The sequence below is a fragment of the Merops nubicus genome, unplaced genomic scaffold (genome assembly GCF_000691845.1).
Source record: "Merops nubicus isolate BGI_N331 unplaced genomic scaffold, ASM69184v1 scaffold2517, whole genome shotgun sequence".
Classification (NCBI taxonomy): Eukaryota; Metazoa; Chordata; class Aves; order Coraciiformes; family Meropidae; genus Merops; species Merops nubicus.
In genome coordinates this window covers 1-20,237 of record NW_008619368.1, presented here as the reverse complement: position 1 = coordinate 20,237, position 20,237 = coordinate 1, and the positions used below count along the sequence as shown (strand labels likewise).

The following is a 20,237-nucleotide window of genomic DNA, read 5'->3' as shown; positions in this document are numbered from 1 at the left end:
CTCCTCTAAAGGCTGAACAAGCCCGGCTCTGTGTCCTCTCCTGCATCCTGTGCTCCAGCCCCCCCTCCATCCGTGTGACCTCCCACGGGACTCCCTCCAGGATGTCCTCACCTGCCTTGCAGCAGGGAGCCCAAAGCTGGACACGGCCCCCCAAGGCAGGCTCCCAGAGCTGACTGGGGGTGACAGTCCCTCCCCTCAGCCTGCTGGCACAGCCCAGGACTCCTTATCACAAGGGCTCCCCACTGAGCTGGGGTCAGCTCCTTGTCTCTGAGAACCACCTGCCCCTACCCAGGCCCTTTTCTGGAAAGCTGCTTAGAAGGAAGCCGGCTGTCCCCACCCACCCTGCTCTCTGGGGTTATACTCTCCCAGAGGCAAGGTGCTGCATTTACTGTTGTTGACCTTCATGAGGTTCCTGTCAACCTGTTTTTCCTGCAACTCAAGGTCCCATCTGAATAAACTTTTAGACCTGCAACTTCCAGCTACCTGCTTTAATGAGTATTGCCACATTTATTTCCATTCCAATAATTCAAAGGCAGGAGAGACATTTCTTTGCAGAAGGAAAAGTGACCCTTGTCAGCAGTCAAGATGCCTCTTTTAACCTCTTTCAGCAAGTGAAACGTTGATTTTACTGAATTTCTTACTACATCTTTTCAGGTAAGTTATTCTGGTGCCTTTTCCACGGTTCCACCTAAATAATGGGAACTAAGTTAACAACACCAACCACCAGAAGTCATTTCAGGAATGATTTTACCTAGCTTAATTGAAACTACTTGATTATAGCCAACTTTCTGATTTGGAAACAGGAATAATTAGACCTACCCAAGTGGTCATGAGCCACCCCCTCTCTGACACAGCAGGAGAGTGAATAAGCCCTACTGGAACCATTGTGCTGACTGCCAGGGGTGTTACTTGGCCACACTAAGCACTGCCTCCAAAAGGGTTATTGTTAAGTCCAGCTTAACAGTGGCTAATCTAAACCCAGACAGTCACACATCTCACTTTGTCGTGCCCCTTGTCACAGGATAATGCAGAATACTGATGCTGTAAGCAGCCTGATGGGGTCCAAGGAGCCTGTTAGTCTAGAGCTTCGGGGGAAAAGTGGGATGGCACTTAGAAGTTTGTTGTGTCTTCCTAATTTTGCCTCAGATGTACCTGAGCAGTGTACCATGAGTTACCATGAACTCTGACTTCCCTAGACACGCAGCCTCCTCCCTTTCCCCACCTAGCCCTCTGCATCCTCCTTCCCCTACACTGTCCCCCCAGGTGCCCAGCTCACTCCTAGGAAGTTGGTTTCTAGAAGCCAGTCATTCAGCTTCATTTGGGTGGGTTTGCAGGTCACTGACCAAAAGCCTGAATACCAAAAACTTAACTAGGCAGAGGAGCCAACACTGGACTGTAGGAATTACACTGCAAGCTACCAAATCAAGATGTTAGGACTTCTTTCTTAGAATACAATGGTCAGGAAATAATATTAAGCACCTCAAAGGTATACACCTGAATGCTTCACTCAGTCACCTTTTATCCAGTCAGCCAGTTTCTGGTGCTTATGAGCATCTCTGTACAGGATTTAGAGCCCTGATCAGCTGGGGTTTTATTCCAACAGCATGAGGATAAGCAGGACATTTTATTGACCTTTTAGTATTGTCTTTCAGTCTTTCACCCAGTTGTAGAAAGAACTGGAATCCTCTATCAGCTGCAGCCAGACTAGTAAGGATTAGCAGGGAAACAGCTCAGACAACTCTTCCCTGTTGAGCACTACACCGGGTTGCAGTTAAGAGCTTTAAACAAAGCGTTTGAAGGATGCAGAGTTCACTTCCACTCCATCTGTGCAACTCCAAAGTGACAAGGAACACGTACATAGAGCACACAGAACTATGCTATCCCTTAGTAAGTTCTCCTTAGAATTTACACTATAAAAAATGTTTATGCTTGGGAGTCATTCGTCTTGAAAACACTTCCTGAAACACATAATTGAAACCAACTGGAATCTTTACAGAAATATCACCAGGCAGTTCAAGTATTTGTAGAAAATCCATCCAAAACCCAAACAAAACTTGACAGAAGTAACTTTCTGCTTTCAAGCAGACTTCAGAAAATTTTGATGTTTTTAACTGCTAATTAAAGTGTTCTTTGTGCTAAGATAGCTGAGGGAAAAAAAAACAAACCAAAAAACCACACCCAAGCCCCCCCCAATAAATAGCAAACCAACCTCACAGAAGATATAAAACCAGAGTGGTTTGGGTTGTAATAGACCTTAGAGATCATCAACCTCCTTGCCATGGGCAGGAACACCTTCCACTACACCAGGGTGCTCAAAGCCCCATCCAGCATGAACTTTTCAGGGATGGGGCATCCACTGCTCTGGGCAACCTGTGCCAGTGTCTCACCACCCTCACAATAAAGAATTTCTTCCTAATATCTCATCTAAATCTATCCTCTTTCAGTTTAAAACTGTTAGCCCTCATCCTGTCACTACACTCCCCAACAGAGTCCCTCCCCATTTCTCCTGTAGGCCCCCCTTAAGTCCTGGATGGCCACTGTAAGGTCTCCCCAGCTCCTTCTCTTCTCCAGGATGAGGAACCCCAACTCGCTCAGCCTGTTCTCACCAGGGAGGTGCCCCAGCCCCCTGCTCATCTTTATGACCTTCCTCTGGTAGACCTGCTCAGACAGGTGCAAATCTCATCCTGGTGCAAGGCCATACATACATTTCAGCAATGGTATCTTTGAAGCAGAGAAGCCTACTGAATCAGGCTTGAATAGTTTCTACCAAGTGAGATAAAGACAACAACCTTGTTTCTGTATGGATTTTTTTTTTTACTATACATTTAAGCAAATGATAAATCATCAAAATGGATTTACAGTTTTGTGAAAGACATTTATTGAATACAAAACCCCCCCATTACATTCAGCCTTATTATAAATGATTACACGCAAAGAAATTCCAAAAGTGTGTGAAGAGTAATAGTCTAAGTGGCTGAACATTTTCAGAATTTAGATCATTTATGAACCCTTCCTTCTCAACTGTACAATAATAAAATTCAAAAAAATATGCTTTGTCTTTCCACCAACACTACAGTCAGAGGGATTCTGTGCTCAGGGTGTTAATGGCAGCCCACACTTTGGCAACTCTTAGTTTCATGATTTTAAGTGTAGGACTTCCCATGGCAGCAACAAGGTGTACAGAGAACAGAAAACGAAACAACAAAAATGTATGGAAAGAGTTCACTTTGACCTGAAAAGTCGTGGACCAAAGTTCAAGACTGCAGATTTAGAAGTATCATTGTCCATGCTGAGGCACCAAGGCCCAGGTTCAGAAGAACTCTCCCATACAGAAGAGCTTAACCACACACATCAGTGCCATCTGATTTGGAAGCCCCACTGTGGATTTCCAAAGCTACCACTGAGCCTCCCAGCTGTACACCTTGGGTACTTGCTCCTGGGACACGAGGCCTTCAAGCCAAGACACTCAAGATTTTTTGCAAAGTGAACGTTAGAAGTTTTCCTATGACCTTTGGAGGGAATTCATTCACTGTATCAAAGCATTGCAACCAACGTATCTGTAGTCCTGGACAAAGTTAAACACTGAAAAGCTCAAGTATAAAACTACAGTTTAGTTTCTGTACAAGGTAAGATGGGCCCAACATCATAAAACCTCAGCTCATTGGTAGTTTCATGAAATGTCTGCATACCACTTTTGGCCACAGCCTCACTGCTGAACTCTGACATTTCATGTCATAAATTCAAAGAGAACAAGATTAAAAAAATGATTTGCACAAAAGAAATCTGAAGTAACTTTATATACACAAAAGAAAGCCTTTTAAAAGAAGTACAAAAATAACATCTATATGCCAATTAGTTACCATGCTTTGACAGTTCTCTCAGTTCCTACACATGCAAGACAATCTAGATTTGGAGTAATTCTGCATCTGTAGAATATATCAGAATATAAAAGACATTAACATGTGACTAACTTGTTTGCTTTCAGAATGGATATGTATTCAAAATATCTTTATAACCAATACTGCAATATTCCAGTCTCTGCATGTATACGTGCAGATAAGCAGCTTTCATCTTACTTGATTTTAAAATCCCCTGCAAGCTAGTCCTCCACACTAAAAAGCTACCATGGTTCTAATGAATCTAGTTATACAAAGCAATTCAAAATGTACAAAAACTATAAAAAAATGGAACATTTATTGCCATGCATGAAACTTAACTATGTTCAACTAAAAACTGCATCAAATGCAGTTTTGTTTTCTTTAAAAAAAGAGATACACAAAGCAATTTACATCAACACTCTTAATATTAGATCAGCAGAATCAGCTCTGACTAAAGACCACAAGGTAAGACACATTCCTTTTGCTGGTGCCTATCAGATCTTCAAATCCATGGGAACAGAAAACCAGGAATCTTCATTTCCCAGAGTCAAACCAGATCATGAGATCAACTGAAAAGAGAAGTGTGTTAGTTTCCTCCTTTCTCTCAGTCCAATGACATACAGCCTCTCCTTTGCATCTGACTATCTAGAAAATCCACTCTGCCTCTGCTATCAGCAGCACCCCAAGAACACCCCTAGAGCAGACAAACTGCTCCCACACCTTTGCTGATAGTCACACACGTGTGCAACACAGACACAGCTACTTCTAGATAGCCATAGAGCAACATCTGCAAATGAAGCCGCACAGGAAAGAAAAGTTCCTTTATTAACTCCACTAAGTGAATCTCACTTCTCCAGCTCCATTTTCAGTTTTGGGGCAAAAGTAACTGAAGTTGGTGCGTTTTTTTTTTTTTTTACCAATTACCAACCACAAACTGGACAATAAACTCTTTGTCACGAGCACATGAGATCAGGCCTAACCTGCAGTGCAGCAAGCTCAGAGGCAACACAGTAAATAAATGTACACCTAGAGAGCAGAGCCATCTACCTTTGTCCTCTTTTGCCTTCTCCCACTGCCAGAGCTTACCAAAGGAATGTATAAGAATAGTAGTGGCACGCTAAGAAAACGAAGTCTGAAGCAGTTATTTTTGAAAGAGATAAAAAACCAAATAAACCAGAGCCAGAGTTCATGTTTATCAGAGCAGTAAATTTGCAATACCATCCAGGAGGCTGTTAAAAGCAGTGTCACAGGATGCCAATGCCACTTTTTAATAGACCAAAGAAAAACACCACCCAACCCAGAACGTTTTCTAAATGATAAAGTCTTTACCTCTTTGACTGTTTTTTTAATGAAGTCTTTCCTGTCAGATAAATCATAACTAGGGTAGTTTTCATACACCTAAAAAAAAAAAAGTAAAAACAAGACAAAACAAACCTTAAGTTATTTTCATTCAATGTATTGTATGAATAGAAGTTGGTTAAATGAAATTAGGGCAAAAACTGTGGGGTTTTGCCCTAGGGTGGGGTAATTCTTGTATTACAACATCCAAAAAGCCCTCTGTTAATTACAAAAAGCAACATGCTTATTTTCTTCTCCTTATTTTGACCACATAAAAAACTACATGTATTTAAATATTTATGTTTGGTCCCTGACTAAACCAGTAGTATAAATTTTTCACATGAACAAATTGGAATGCCTTGCTTGCCACATTGGGCAAATAAGAATTCTCTAATCTTTGTCTTACATGCTCTTTTAGTCAGACACTCCTACATTAGAGGAGGAATAACAAATAACAAGTACCACATCCCAAGACATTTATTTTTTGGTAATAATAAAATGGTGATCCTTTCAAGTGACTAACAGAAGAGTCAACATTTGTAGCACAACTATTCTTTCATTAACTAGGTGGGAGAGGACCAAGCAAACAAAAAGCAGATGCCAACACTGACAACTGATGCAGTATATTTTATTTCAGTATACCAAATTTCAGACTTCTAAAATTACTATAAACATGACAAAGAGGTTGTACAGAAAATAAACATACTGTTTTCTAATAATAACCTCTGGTTTAATTTTCTCAAGACAACTTCTTGAAAGTAGCAGGGAAGCAAACCTGGGAGTTAAATGACTGCAGAAAACATTAAGGTAACAGCCTGTTTTGGACCCTGTTCCCCACCTTTCCCTTCTCCAGCCACACGGCTGCTTCCTGGCATCTGTCTAATGTTGGGTACCAGTGTTGCATATCTTAAGATCAAAGCTTGTTACACCTGCTGGCAAGTAAATACCTCAATGCAAACCTCCCTGGTTTCTGGACTGCTGTCCAGAGGGCAAGCCTGTGTTTCTGAGAGGAGGCCAGAAGTCAGCTCACAGACAACCCAGTGCCTGAAGAGTCTCGTATTTGCTCACCGTCTTGCAAATTTGTTTCATTGTGACCTCCTCCAAGTTTGCATTAGCCAACAAGTTCTTGACAGTCTCCTTAAGTTCTTCATCTGTAGGTGGTTTCTTCAGCTTTTTAATTAAAGGTTCATCATCTGAACTATCTTCAGACTCGCTTTCTAAACAAGAAGAATAATTTTGATTGTTATAAAAGATTGTTTGCTTTCTGATGCAGATGTTCTCTCAAAACAGACATCTTGCCAGACCTTCCATTTAAAGACAAGCTATCAGTACTACATTTATTTATGAATCTACATCATCTGATGAACTATCAGTTCACAAATCAATATGTACTCTAGACAGTATGGTGCAGATTAATCTGACTAAAAACCGGTTCATTACAATTCTAAATTGAGGTATTATAGCCCTAAAAAATAAGTACTTATTTGCTTCAAAAAGGAGTTTGGATTTTTTTCCCCCAGCAGCATTGCCCCCTAGGATCTTGTAATTTTGCAATCCTATATCACTGAACCTGCTATCAGAAAGACCATGACAAAAAAGAGAGTCATGAAGAAGTGAAGAGGCACAGGACACTCCTACAATCTTCTCCAGCAGCCAAAAAATTAGACTGAACAATTCCAACATCTACTCATTTACTCTACTGCCAACAAGACAAAAATTCAGGGCAGGTGCCAAACAATCCAGATAATGAGCTTGCAGAGAGACTGCTTAACACTGACTTTTGTACTGTGAACACACACACAAGACAGAAATGCAGGAGTAAAGAAGAAATTATGAATCTATTACATAGCATATATGCAAAAGATGAAATATTTTTATGTATGTGTATGACAAAGTGTACACAGAGTCAGCCACATTAGTACTGCCAGCAGCCCATCTGAAGGTACACGGGGTTCAGCACCAGCCTGTTCATTCTGCTAAGAAATAAAACATAATTCTAAGCCTACGAGTTTAACCAGGACTTTTCTCAATACACTGATGAGAAGGGTGATTAATCTGAACTGGTGGCTGTGCTACAGCATGCACACATCAGTGCAGGCATGAAGGGAAGTCTGTCTGCAGAATGGATAAGTGCTGTGTTAAGAACTGGTACTAGAACTGTGACAAGAGGTGTGGCTGCTATCTCAGAATGCCAGAGAATTGAATGTGGGAGACAACCTCTGGAGATCATCTGGTTTAAGCTGCTACTTCGAAAAGGGACAACATGGAGCTGGCTGCTCAGGGCTCTGCCAGACTGAATTCTGAACACCTCCAACAAGGGGGATTCCACAACTGCTGCAGGCCCTGTTTCTGTGTGGCCACCCTCATGGTGAAGCTTTCCTTAGAACCAGAGAATGGTTTGGGTTGGAAGGGACCTTAAAGACCATCTAGTTCCACCCCCCCTGCCACAGGCAGGGACACCTCCCACTAGACCAGGTTGTGCAAAGCCCCATCCAGCCTGGCCTGGAACACCTCCAGAGATGGAGCATCCACAGCTTCCCTGGGCCAGTGTCTGTGGCAGTGTCTCACCACCCTCTCCACTTTAGTTTTTCCCCTAACATGTCATGGCACTTCTGCAATCTTTACCCAGGTATAAAACTCAATGTATGGACCTTCTATGCATATTGTGTGATGTGAGAAAACCAATGGCAGCAGCAGCACACATAGAGAACCCATATCTATGATAACAAAAAAAGAAACACCTCAAGGTGCTAAACAAAAGATATACACAGTGGGATATAAATTACTGGATCAACTACAAGATTCCTACAGAGGCACCAACAAAATGCCTGCTGAGCTACAAGACAAAGCACGATGGAAGATGTGAAGCATTTACCTTTTCTAGAGGTGTTCTGGTTTTTTTTAGTAGTGCTGCTATCTGCCTTCTTGACGTTTGCACTCTTTACAGCTTTCTTGGTTTTAGAAGTTGTCTTTCTAGATTTTTCTCTTTTAGATGCTCTTCTAGGGGGCTGTAAAGAAGAGAAACACATTTAAACTATGGTTTCTACCCAAACAATCCATACCTCTTTTCCCCAATGAAAATGGATCCTTTCTGTCAGTACAAACCAAATCAGCAAATCTAACTACTGTACTTCACTAGCAATCTCTACCCCTACACCATAAGTGAAATATGTCCCTAAGGAGAATTCCTACATTCTTTAAATTTCGCATGGTGCTTCTACACAGACTCTTAAGCTCAAACACCTACAACTTTTTGATGATACTAGTAGTTTGGTTTGCTACAACTTTCCACTCATAGTTACTTATAAATAGCTTATAAAATAATAATAATGTTCCCTTGAAAAAGGACATGGTATGTCCTATTCCATTACTTCTAGCTGCTGTAGTTCTCTAAGACTATATGCAGCTAATTCTTTTTGCATTAGCTGAGAACTATGTTAGCTAATCCATAATCTGGCCAATTATTGTGACTAGTAAACACCAAAAAATTATTGCATTGTCAACATCAACAGAAGAAATTTGGAACACGAATACCTACAGTATATATAGATCAGTGCAGTGCAATTTTGCCACAAATAGATCATGCTTAACACACAAAATCTGTTAGACAGTACTTCTGACAAGGCTGATGCCTTTCCCCACAGAAACAAACATGGAACATGGACCAGGAATAAACCATACTTCAGAGAAAGAACATCATGAAACAAAACAAATTAACAGTAGTAACTAAATTCATAATTCTAATTTATATTTAAAATAGCAGTGTAGTCAATTGAGCAAACTATCACCTCTGAACAATTTGGATTACTTTAACCTTTAATTGCCTTCCCCATTACTACCTTGTGCAACTCATTAAATGAGTATTATATTTCTTTATGTTGGCTTGCTCCATTACAGTTGCACTTGCTCTGCAGTGTTAAGTAAATGATAAAGACTTTCAACTGCTGAAATTCAGAAAATATGCTCAAGGATTGCACTGTTTCTAAATAAATGTTTGTAGCTCTAAATTTTCAGCTTTCAAGTTTCTGCCCAAGCTCCATCACCAGCTACAAAGTCAGAAGTTAAACCCAGCACTCACATTTCATTTTTTTTATAAAAATCACACTCCTTCAGCACACAAAAATATTTCAGTTATCTTTTGCTTCCAGGTAACTAAGATTTTGGGGGTTTTATTTGTATTATTTAAAGAAAGTTTCAATCAAGAGAGAGACACAACTCTGAGGTCTCCAGCCACTCCATGCCTAATACATTCCTATGGAGCTGGGGCAGCAGGGCACCTTTACTATCTGCAAGGGTGTTGCAATCTTAAAGGTCTACAAATACAGACATTTTCTATTTCCCCCAATTCCTGCTACTCACACTAATTTAACATACCAGTATTTTTTTTAATAGTTAAGCATTTACTCCATGCAAGTCAACCTCAGTTTCTAAAGACTTCAGTCTACTCAGCTATTGCCTGGCTGACATATCCAACTCCTGCCTTCTGAAAGAAGGGTTTGCTCTATGGTTTATATTTGTTTATTGGAAACAAATGTTTGATTTATTTTGATTTTGTTTGTTGGATATTTTTTGTTGTTTCTCTGGGGGGTTTTGTATATTTAAACAACAGTTCTTGAAAATTTTTCTGAAAGGCAACTCCTGCCTCTGAAAGGGATATTCCTCACAGTAGGAACTCTTTTGCTGGAGATGAACAACTATAAAATTAACTTTTAGTATTTCAGCCCTCTCTCAGTTTGTCATTTATGGGTAAAGAAAAAAGCAAATTAAGAATTAAGTTTGTTTCACGACAGCAAAGAGCATTTCTTTGAACTATCTTTTTAAACCCAGCACCTATCAAAACAACAGTGACAAAAAAACCTGTCAATGTTACATAAATTGGCCTTTCAACAAAAGACTTAGTTTGAGCTACAGAAAATAGTAACATTTGCTTAGCCTGTCACACTTCCAGGGCAATACACAGAAAGTAACCCAATAACAGTCTTGTGTTACAGCCAAAGGTCCCACAGCTTACATAAAGAATTTCCTTGGACATCAACAGTCCACTAACTGCTGTTTGTTGCAAGGCTCTCATTAAAAAGTAGTCCCACTTAAATCCAAATATAGGATAAGATGGAGCCTGTAGATCTTTTTCATTACATTCCTCTGGACGAATCAGTGTACACTTTGTACACAAACTCAGCTGTACACTTGTACTGGCCCTCCACGTTTTGTGTCTATTCTGTAAAAAAGTACAGAGCTGAAAGGGAACGCACAGGGAAAGGTATTTTCCACTTAAATACAAATTTAATCCCATTTCTCTCCTATTATGCAAGGCTAAAAGCAGCTTCAAGAAGTCAAGAGAACAGAAAACACAGTGAGATGAGATCACTTTGGAGATTGCAGGGATCTTGGTAAGGCTGCTTACAATGTTGTTCACTTTATCTTTGTGATCCAAGACACAGAACCCTAAGAGAGAGGTAAGGACATAAAACCCAGGGCAAATACAGAACCAGGATGCAAAACCAATGCAGCCAGGTAGGTGAGGGACCTCTACTGAATTCAAAGCTAAGGGCTAGCTATCCAATCAAACCCTACACAGGAAAAAAGGTAGACAGATACTGGGAGATCCTGGCTGCCTCAAAATGACAAAGCAAATGGTTTTATAATGTGCATATATATATATATCAAGAATCAGAAATTTTGCCTTTTATCAGCTCTCTAAAGCACTAAAATTATGAAAGTGTCTCATAAACTGCAGATGCATTCCCTTTTCTTTCAAACCCTTTCTCCAGATAAACACCACTTACCCCCCAACTCTCTGTGCCCTAAGAATTACCAATCACTAACAAACACACGTTATCAAACTGGAGAAAAACTTTTAGCCAAAACAAACAAAAAACCTTATTACCTCATCTTCACTTTCTTTCTCTTCTGAAGAGTCATCCTTTCCCTTCTTTTCATCTTCTTCACTACTGGACTCATCTGACAAGATCTCTGGGCACTTGGTGCGTTTTGCTTTTCTTGTAGTCCCACTGCTACTCCGTTCTTTTTTGCCACCTTTGCTTGGTGTTTTTTTGGACTTTGGCAGTGGCTGAGGGGCAGGGAGGGAAGTGTGTCACCCAAGTAGGAATACAAAAGTGAATTTTCAAATTCACAGCATAGTATCAGGTGCTACATTTAAGCCATAACATTTTGCAGCATGCAGAAACTCATTTGAGAGATGGATCTGAGTAAAACGAAATTTCAGTTCTAAGCTAAGGAGCCCTTCCCTAACTAAACATCTTCAAAGGCTAGGGGTTAGGGAAGGGAAGCAAGAAACAACAATCTAGAAGGAACCTTTCACCTACTTATGTCCTCTCAACCCATGAAAGAAGCCTTTATCTTCTGGTAACAAATTAGCTGACAACTCTTCAGAAGAGTCAAACAAGAATTCTGTCATGTCTTACACAAAACTGCATTTTCCTGTCACTCAGTGCCAGTGTCCCTAAGGCAGCATGCAGACTCCTCCTTCACATCACTTACCAGCGTTTGCTGGGAATAAACTGAATTTCCTGAGCAACAATCTATTTGAGCAGTGCTTTAGATTAAAAACTGAATGTCCAAGAAGATTAATAGTAAGAGTTTAGTCATCTTGGCAGCTGAATCTAGTGCACTATGATACACTAGTAGTTAAAACAAGTTTTCCCAGCCTTGCAGCAAATTCCATTTTGTGATGACCAGATGTGACCACATACACTTGCCAGCTTGTAGCATACCCAGGTAACATCTGACCACTTATTTCCTGTCCTTTGACGTTTTATTTCCTCTCTCTGACACCTTTCATTTTTTTACTACTTTCTTTCCTGGTCGTATGCCTCTTCCCCTCCATTCACCCACAAAGCAGAAGCTACTTATGGTACTTGGGCACAGATATCTCTAGCTTCATGTGCTGACCACACACACTTCTGTGCACTAACCCTATGTAACATGTGTGTTTATATGCAAGCACAGAGCTTCCAACTCCTCACCCCATTATGGAGGCCTGCAGGAGCAGAGCTACTCTCTTTCAAGAAGCCACTGCTACTTCAGTCAATTAGAACAGTAATTGTGTCACCAGTGGTAAAGCAAATGATAAGCAATAGAGACAGCTGCATTTTTCATCAGAAGAGAGGTAGAAAAGCAAGTGTAACAACCTGCATCTCACCTTGCCTGAAGATTTGGGGTGCATTAAGAAGTTTAAGATTCGGGTTACCAGCTCACTATTAACTCCTGATCTTTCCAAGTCCAGAACTTCACAGATATTTTTCAACATTGCATTTCTAAATCTGGAGGAGAAACAGAAGAAAAAGAAAGAAAAGATTCAATGTCACATCCTAAATAATCAGTCAACACTTAACTTCTAGAAGCTGCTACCTGGTCTGTGTCTGCAACCTGACAACAGACATGAATACATACTCCAAACTGCACTTCCAGGCTTACCTACAGTTAAGCAAAGAACTGCATTACATAAAGCAAAATAAAACAAGGTTCTCAAATCTACATGTGTGAAGTAGGATATACAAAAGTTATAAAATCTTACAAAAAAAAAAAATCTACCCCAGAATCTCTCCTTATCTACCACATAGGAAAGACTCAATCTTGGAAGATAAATCCAGTGGATACAAGACTTGAACTCTAAGGGGGCAGGAGGTCTCCCTTTGTTTTCTCTGTTTCCTTACCCCTTCACAGAAGTACATCTGATGAAGATAGAAGGTGAAGAGAAACTCTGACATCCACCCCCTTTACTCCAAAAAGATCTTGGACCAGTTGTCCCACTTCATCATTTGTGCCATCAGTATTGAAAAAAGTGGAGAGTCAAATCTTTGTGGCTATGACATCAGGATGCAAGCTTAATGAGATTTAAAAAGCCAAAAGAGATTCCTACTTATTCTGTTACCTCCCTTCAAATGCTTATGCTTTCCTCTGCACAGATTTTGTACAATGTCTTTTAAAAGTGGATTTCATTGACACCTTTTCAGAAGATTAATAGCTACTTCTAGTAGTCAAAAATTTTTCATTGTTTATTTAAAAAGTCAGTACAACTATTTCATGGTAGCCTACAAATTCTCTGAAGTAGCATTTACTTTCAGCCTGTCCCTTTAAACTCACAGACTTTTAAGGGGGCAGAATAACTTTACTCTCCCATGTTTTAGGGCATGGGAACAGGAAATCTTAACTGGCTTGGCACATCTCCCTGCCTCCAAGTAGTTCCTCTCCTTCCAATGATGAAGTAAAAATCTTTCAGTTGTTTTTCAAGACAAGGTTAGAAAAAAAAACATTTGTGCAATCTTAGCATTCAGAGAGCCTTCCTGTTTAGCTTTTGGGGTTACTGAATATTTGAAATGTATTCCTCCCAAATCAAAAGTCAATCTCTTGCATGGTAAAAGACAATAATACTGCAGTTAAACCCACTTGACTTGTTAACAGATTTAAAAACTGTATAGCATCAAAGTTTCTTCTTCAGACTTTCAAGACCTTGTATACTGAATTTAGGATTTTATGGTTCTATTGCTGCTTTAACTAAAAATCCTTATGACTTGTGTTACACATGGCATTTGTCCTTGTATTTTAACTTAGAACTAATATATAAAAAGAATAAATATCACCTACCAAATCCTTTCAAATTTCTCATGCTTTGAAGGTACATCTGCAGATAACAGCAAGCACAACGTACCAAGTACTAAAATGCAGTTCCAGTGTGGAATAAATGAATGCACCCAAGTTTTTAGTCAGCAAGTTCCACAGCAAGTAGTTTTAACTTAATTCAAGAACTCTAATCCATGTGGCAACCTCAACACTCATTCTTTTTAGTTTGCAAGCTGATCAGTAATATTTTGTAAAAGAAATCTTGTCCTTTGTTCATTTTGTTTAATGCTGTTAAAACATGATGAGGTGCAAGTGTACAGTGTGGGCAGAAATCAGCTATGGAGTCAGAATAAATTAATAATCTAATCAGCAGTCTTTCAGCCATAGCTATGAACAGCAGCAGAACTTACCACAGTAACACAAGCACACCAGGCTCAGAACCCTGATATGAGTGACAATGCAATCACTTTTCAGAACACTTGCTAAAGACAACAAAACTGAACTAGCAGTTCTTTCAGATGGAATATATGAAAAAAAAAGTGAAAAAAAACCTTTATTTTGTGACTTTTGCAGGTAAGGGGAAAAAAACATTCTGCAACTAAATCAGTGCAAAACAGTTGAAACTCTAATCCTGATCCAGAGTTTGTCTGCTAAATTCACATGTATTTGACAAACCCCACTCCTAGGAAACTGACTGAGGAAAACCTGCAAATTCCAAATTCTGGAACAAACTGGCACCGAAAGAAAAAAGATTTAGAATAAACTGTGTAGAAGTTACTAGTTCTTTCATTTGTTAAAACTACCTGCATAAATTTGCAAGGGCATTTTTAAACCTTTTCAAGTCCAGTCAAAACCAAGCTGTTTCTCCTGTTAATAGAGAAGCAGCTCATGGGGGAGACAGTAAAAAAAAAAAAAGAAAAAATATCTTAGTCTAGTCACTACAGCAATTCTAGGAATAAGACTGCATGTTGGATGCACAATAAGCAGAAATGGCTTTGATTCTAAGGAGGAAGGTTTGAGGCATAGAAGGATGCAAGTTTGCACCATGAACAGAGCACCATGTATTCACAACACGCTACTTGCCCTGGGGAAATAGTTCCCCTCTCACTTGGCAGAAGAATCTGGTCTTTAGTGTGCAATAGTTCAAGCCAGGACTGTAGAAATTCCAAATAAAATGTTCACAATTTAAATCCTTTGCAAGTTGTCTTAAAAGGCCAGTTTGTGTGATTAAAGTGAGCTCAGGAATAGAACACAGAGGAAACAGCCACTCAGCTTAAAGTTTACATTTAACCCTAAGTAAAATTTTGAGTAGAGCATGAGCCAAGCTATGTTAAGTAGCAACTGAGATCATTACTTTTTTAACATTTCTTCCTTCTTTTTGTATTGGTCACTTCCTTTTTCAAACGGGAACCCGCTGAACTGACCCACATTCTTCTTCAGGGAAGCAACCTAGAGCAGAACACACAGATTACTTTCCATTGCAAGCACTTTCAAAGATTCCATCCAACTACATTTGGTAACTTTTCTGTTGACAAAAAGTTACAACCCTTAAGTTATAACCTACACGGATTATGCCTGCCTTTATCTCATCACAGCCAAACTACAACAGTTAAGTTCTTCTGACCTTGGTAATTTTAGTTGCTTTTAACAACTGACTAGGAAAGAAAAAAAATCACCTGCCATTTCAAGCTTGTTTAGAACATACTGAATGATTATTCACAGGTTTGCACAACTGTGAGCACATGCAGCCTGCTGCATGCTTTGTACCATGTAATTTGTTACAGAATAGTGAATTTTATTTTCACTATATAATCCACCAAAGCATCTTTGTTTTACTTTTCTGAAGTCTTACATAGGACCACGGTTGCACTTTTGAATCTTTTCTTTAGCACGACCAATTTTTGCATTTACATACCACTCAATGAACAACTTCTATCATTATAACTGCTGTCTGAACAGGGATGAACTTCCTTGCAACTGACTAGGAAAGAAAAAAGTTTTTTTTTTTGTTTTGTTTGTTTGTTTGTTTGTTTTTTAAACTCCATCTCCTTTTACGAAAAAGAAGTTAAACATCCCCAAATCTTTCATTCTTCTGAGATCTTTTACTACTATTGAGTAATTTCAACTCACTTGCAATAGTTCTACAGGTTTTGTTCCTGGTGTTTCTCCATTAGTTTATAAATTTACCAAAGCTCCTTCTCCAAAGAGAATTACCTTTGTTCAGCTCCTAGAGAAAACTGGCAGATGGTATTGGTATGTTTTATTAAAAATGTTAAATATCCAAAGCACACACAGAATGTGCATACAAGACAACATCTGATCTCCACTATATGAAACAGCATTCTGAGTTCCCTATAATTCTGATTAAATACAATTTTGCATTATTTCCAAGCAATTATATTCTCATCTCTTTGGACTCAAACCACTGGAACAGTGCAGAGGTCCAGCTGGACCTTCTAAATGCAGGAGAGCAAAGCAAAGGGGGGTGGAATTGCAACCAAGTAAGTGCTGTGGGAGGGAAGGGCAAGAGCTGCATTTCTACAGCAGTTGTGTCTAGTTAGTATGATTTAGGAGTGTTAAGTACCAATTTACCAAATTTACCATTATATCATTTGCACATAATGATGAAATTGCACAGTTGTGCATCTGTTAGTTGATTAGATTATTTATTATTGATTACAAAATCAATTATTTATAACAGTATCATTGAGCTGCTAGTTTCTTAGTAGTGCTGCATAATCAATGAACAATAGTCAAATCAGTCATATCCCAGGTCTTCAGCCTAAAGTGGGAAAAATGGACTCTGAGGTAAAGGTGCAGAGCTTTCTTTGCCATTTAAACAAGCATTGCTTGGCAGTGACCTGAGCTGTGACAGCCAGTGCACATCTGTACCAGTACACTTCAGTTCCTGGTTTCTGGGATAGCTCTTCAAGTTCTCAAAATACATAAAGGGAACACCCCCAAATTTCTGTAAATATGTTAAGTGTATTGAAATAGTAAAGTTTAACCAACCTTAGTTTCTCCACATCCATTTTATCTCTAATAGCAAGTAAAATGGGTCATATTCCCATTGACATTTAAGGCACAACCATTGATACATAAAGAGTTCCAAGAAATATTTGCCATTTTCTTTAATTCTTCACTACAAAAGCAAGCATATCAGTCTTAAGTATTTTAATTGCCTTAGATAAATGTGACAAAAAACAGTATTAAGATTTAACGTAGAATGAAGTTTTACTTTCTACCGCTTTGTGCAAACTAATGGAGAAGTTAGTAGCAATGTATTAAAACCCACTAACAGGTTTCAAACATAAAAGAAATAGAAGTACTGAGAAAAATCTCTGTTGAACAAAACTACATGGAGTACTTTGACTACAATCTGTATGTCAGCAGCTTTTATCATGTGAACTACAAATTACTTCCAGCTAGTCTTTATGAGGTAAACCACCTCTCCCCCTATTATTTTTTTTTAAAATCTATATTCAAGCAGACTTAAGAGTTCAGTCCACCTTTTGGTAGGGGCTTTAGAGGAAGAGTAGTTTACAGGAGTTAGAAAAACTAGGGGCTTGCTTAACAGGTCCTGTAATATTAATTTTCTATTTAGTTTGCAATAAATGACATTTAAGTAGATTTACAAATGCAAATGTAAAAATCCATACTACAAAAGTTTTTACTAGGCGTGAGAACTAGTGGAAATATAGGATTGATTTTAAGTTCTTACAGTGCCTGGCCTGTTGTAGAGGAGTTTGTGCAGGTTCCTAAGTTCATCTGTCTTCTTTTTACTCAGAAAGAATTGTATCCTTTCAATCTCACAGAGTTTTTGTCCTTTTCCTGAAACAGTTAAAATCAGTAATGTTATTCATTGCATTTGCATTTATAATGTTGTTTTTTTAAGAAAAGCAAAGAACTATTTCAGAATAGCATCAGACTATTATATTAGGCCTAACATTAAGCAGGTCTTTTCCCATCAGCTGGGCATCCTGACAGTCTCCATCTCACTTGGTATCACCAAGATCAGGGAACAAGGACTTGGCATTTAATTTTATTCTAGCTGCTCCTGCCTTTGTCAGTGGTGGCTAAGTACCGAAGATCCTATTCCAAGTAAGTTTAAATATGATATAACTTCTACAGTTTGAATTGATGTTACAGAATAAATGAGGGGTTTCATATAATAGCTGTACTATTTTAAAATGGATCTTGACACTCAAGTTAGGTCTTATCTACAAAAACATTAATAATCTGGTGTTTCAAGAAGTTTCATTATCATTCCCAACACTCAAAATTCTTCCATGAGAGGACAAGCTCACCTGGTGTAATTGTAAAAGGTTCCTTTTGTAAGGAGGACACTTGCATGGTCAGTCGATCTACCTTCTTTTTCTCCCTTTTTCCTTCAACAATGAGACTCTTTTCTGCAAAAGACAGCTTCCTTAAACACATGATTTTTCATTACAAGAGCAACTGTAATGACAGGCAATACAACACTGCATCTTTGAAAGAGCAAACCAAACATGGATCACTTCAGTGTTACTGGCAAAAAAGAATTCTTTCTTGGGTATGCATTTTTACACAAATAATTAAAGAACACTACCTCTTGAAACCATCTCAAAGTTTATACAACAGCCACTACCCCGGCGCAGGAATCCAGGATGGCAGCAACTCCTTCAGGCTTTCCTGAAGAACATCAGCACTGCTGGTTCTGGTGCTGCCTGTTGTAGCCTACTGGGGAGCAATTTATGACCCCTGAAATAAATATACCATGGAATCTCCTAAACAATAACTGTGCCATTAGCCCAGATCACAGGAGACAGAGTTCAGTAAGCTTGGCATTTTTTAAAGGACAACTTTTTCAGTGGAAAAACAAGTACCCTTTTCTTCCTCCTCTTCCTCTTCTTCATCTTCATCGCTTTCCTCGGCTTTGTTTTCAGTTTCAGGTGGTTTCTCATCTGCTTTTTCAGATGACATTGTATCTTCTTTTGATGAAGTGACAGAAGACATGGTGTGTGGCTCTGTAAAAGGCAGTCAGGGAAATAATCAATATAGCATCATACATGGAAAATACAGGAATCTTGGTTTTAAAAAACCCTTCTTGTACAATAGAAGTATTGTCACAGTGCTCCTATTATGATTGTTCACAGCTTTTAAGACACTAAATTATTCTGCATACACACAATACATAAAATTTCTCAGGAGTGGCCATCCATTCTGCAACTAGCCTGGCTGAGAACAGTTTGAAAGGTTGTAAATTCTCACCACACAGGAGCCTTTGAGCTTGTTTTTTGAAGCACTGGGAAACATCCACTCAAAGCAGCTATTAAGAACTGCAGCGTTTTAAGACACCACAATTTTAGTGCACCTTGTTATAAACAGAATAGTTATTTCTGATCACGGTTAACGATGCAAACAAGTTTCCTAGTAAGTTAAACAAGCTACAGATTTAGACAGGAAGTGGAAATAAAAGATGAAGAAACAGAATCACAAGCAGTATCAAAAAAAAAAAATTAACACTGCTTTCAGAATTCAAAGAGCTGTGGCATCTTAGGGCTTGAAAATACTTTGTGGTTTTAATCTGCAGATCTACAACAAAAAGAATACACGCTTCATACTTAGCACATTTAAGAACAGTGTCAGCACTTGAAGTGACTTAAATGTTAGTTTAATTTTAAAGTTATCTCACTTTGGCACTGTTTCCCTACTGACAGGGAACACCTAGCTACCAAAGGTAGAAAATCATATCTGTTCATTTTTGAAAACTCTAGCTTTCACAATGTTTCTCTGTTTAGACATGTGGAACAAAATACAGCATCAGTTGTGTAAGCCCCTGTGGAAAAAGTATCACATGATTAATCACCTTCTTTTCCCGATATTCAAGCCAATATTATCTGCAAGATGTCAGACTCAATAAACAACAATAAAATCAGCTGCTTAGATGCAGTATCAGCAGGTGCCAGAGAACAACAGCACTCCAAATGACAGAAAACATGAGTTATATCACCAATAGCCAGGGGGGAAAGCAAATTTACTACTCTTCGCTGAAGGACTGGGGAGGAAACCAACAAGTCTGCCAGGGCATTACTACCAGCATTGCATCTGACATGGAAAAGTAACCCGACTTTTCCACGATGTGACTCTCTGGACTTGACTTCGCAGCACAAGCGAAGCAGCAAAGTACTTACTACAAGTCGTGTTTCCTTCCCCTTTCAGCGGGAGGAGAAGGAGCACTGCTAACTTAAGAGAATTTTTAGCTTTTTTTTAGCGGCGAGGGGGTACCCGCAAGCCGCCCCGAGCAGGACACGGCGCACAACAGCACCGGCTGCTTTTCGGAGACGGACTCGCCCTCCGTCCCCTCCTGGGAAAGCGGCGACGACGAGCAGCGCCCGGAAGGGCCGGCGGCCGAGGAGAAGGACGGCGGGGACAGCGGCGAGCGCCATCCCCCCTCCC

At 39.3% G+C, this 20,237-nt stretch overlaps 1 protein-coding gene across 1 annotated transcript; it reads right to left on the bottom strand.

Annotated features, from left to right (window-relative positions):
- Window positions 1-3,980: 3,980 nt before the first annotated feature.
- Window positions 3,981-18,798, bottom strand: DEK (DEK proto-oncogene). Its single transcript, XM_008943739.1, has 10 exons — window positions 18,665-18,798; window positions 18,107-18,208; window positions 17,521-17,630; window positions 15,154-15,248; window positions 12,379-12,499; window positions 11,104-11,286; window positions 8,092-8,224; window positions 6,285-6,433; window positions 5,208-5,276; window positions 3,981-4,447 (listed from the first exon to the last, which is right to left on the bottom strand). Exons 1-10 carry the CDS (start codon window positions 18,792-18,794, stop codon window positions 4,436-4,438), a joined length of 1,104 nt encoding a protein of 367 aa, XP_008941987.1. The 5' UTR covers window positions 18,795-18,798; the 3' UTR covers window positions 3,981-4,435.
- Between the last annotated feature and the right edge of the window lie 1,439 nt (window positions 18,799-20,237).

Excerpts from the sequence above, each read along its gene's own strand:
- DEK (XM_008943739.1), bottom strand. The coding sequence starts at position 18,794 with ATGTCTTCTGTCACTTCATCAAAAGAAGATACAATGTCATCTGAAAAA. Across the intron at positions 18,209-18,664 it reads GGAAGAGGAGGAAGAAAAGG|AAAAGAGTCTCATTGTTGAA; the intron begins GTACTTGTTTTT and ends TGTCTTTTGCAG. Across the intron at positions 11,287-12,378 it reads ACCCCAAATCTTCAGGCAAG|CCACTGCCAAAGTCCAAAAA; the intron begins GTGAGATGCAGG and ends CCTGCCCCTCAG.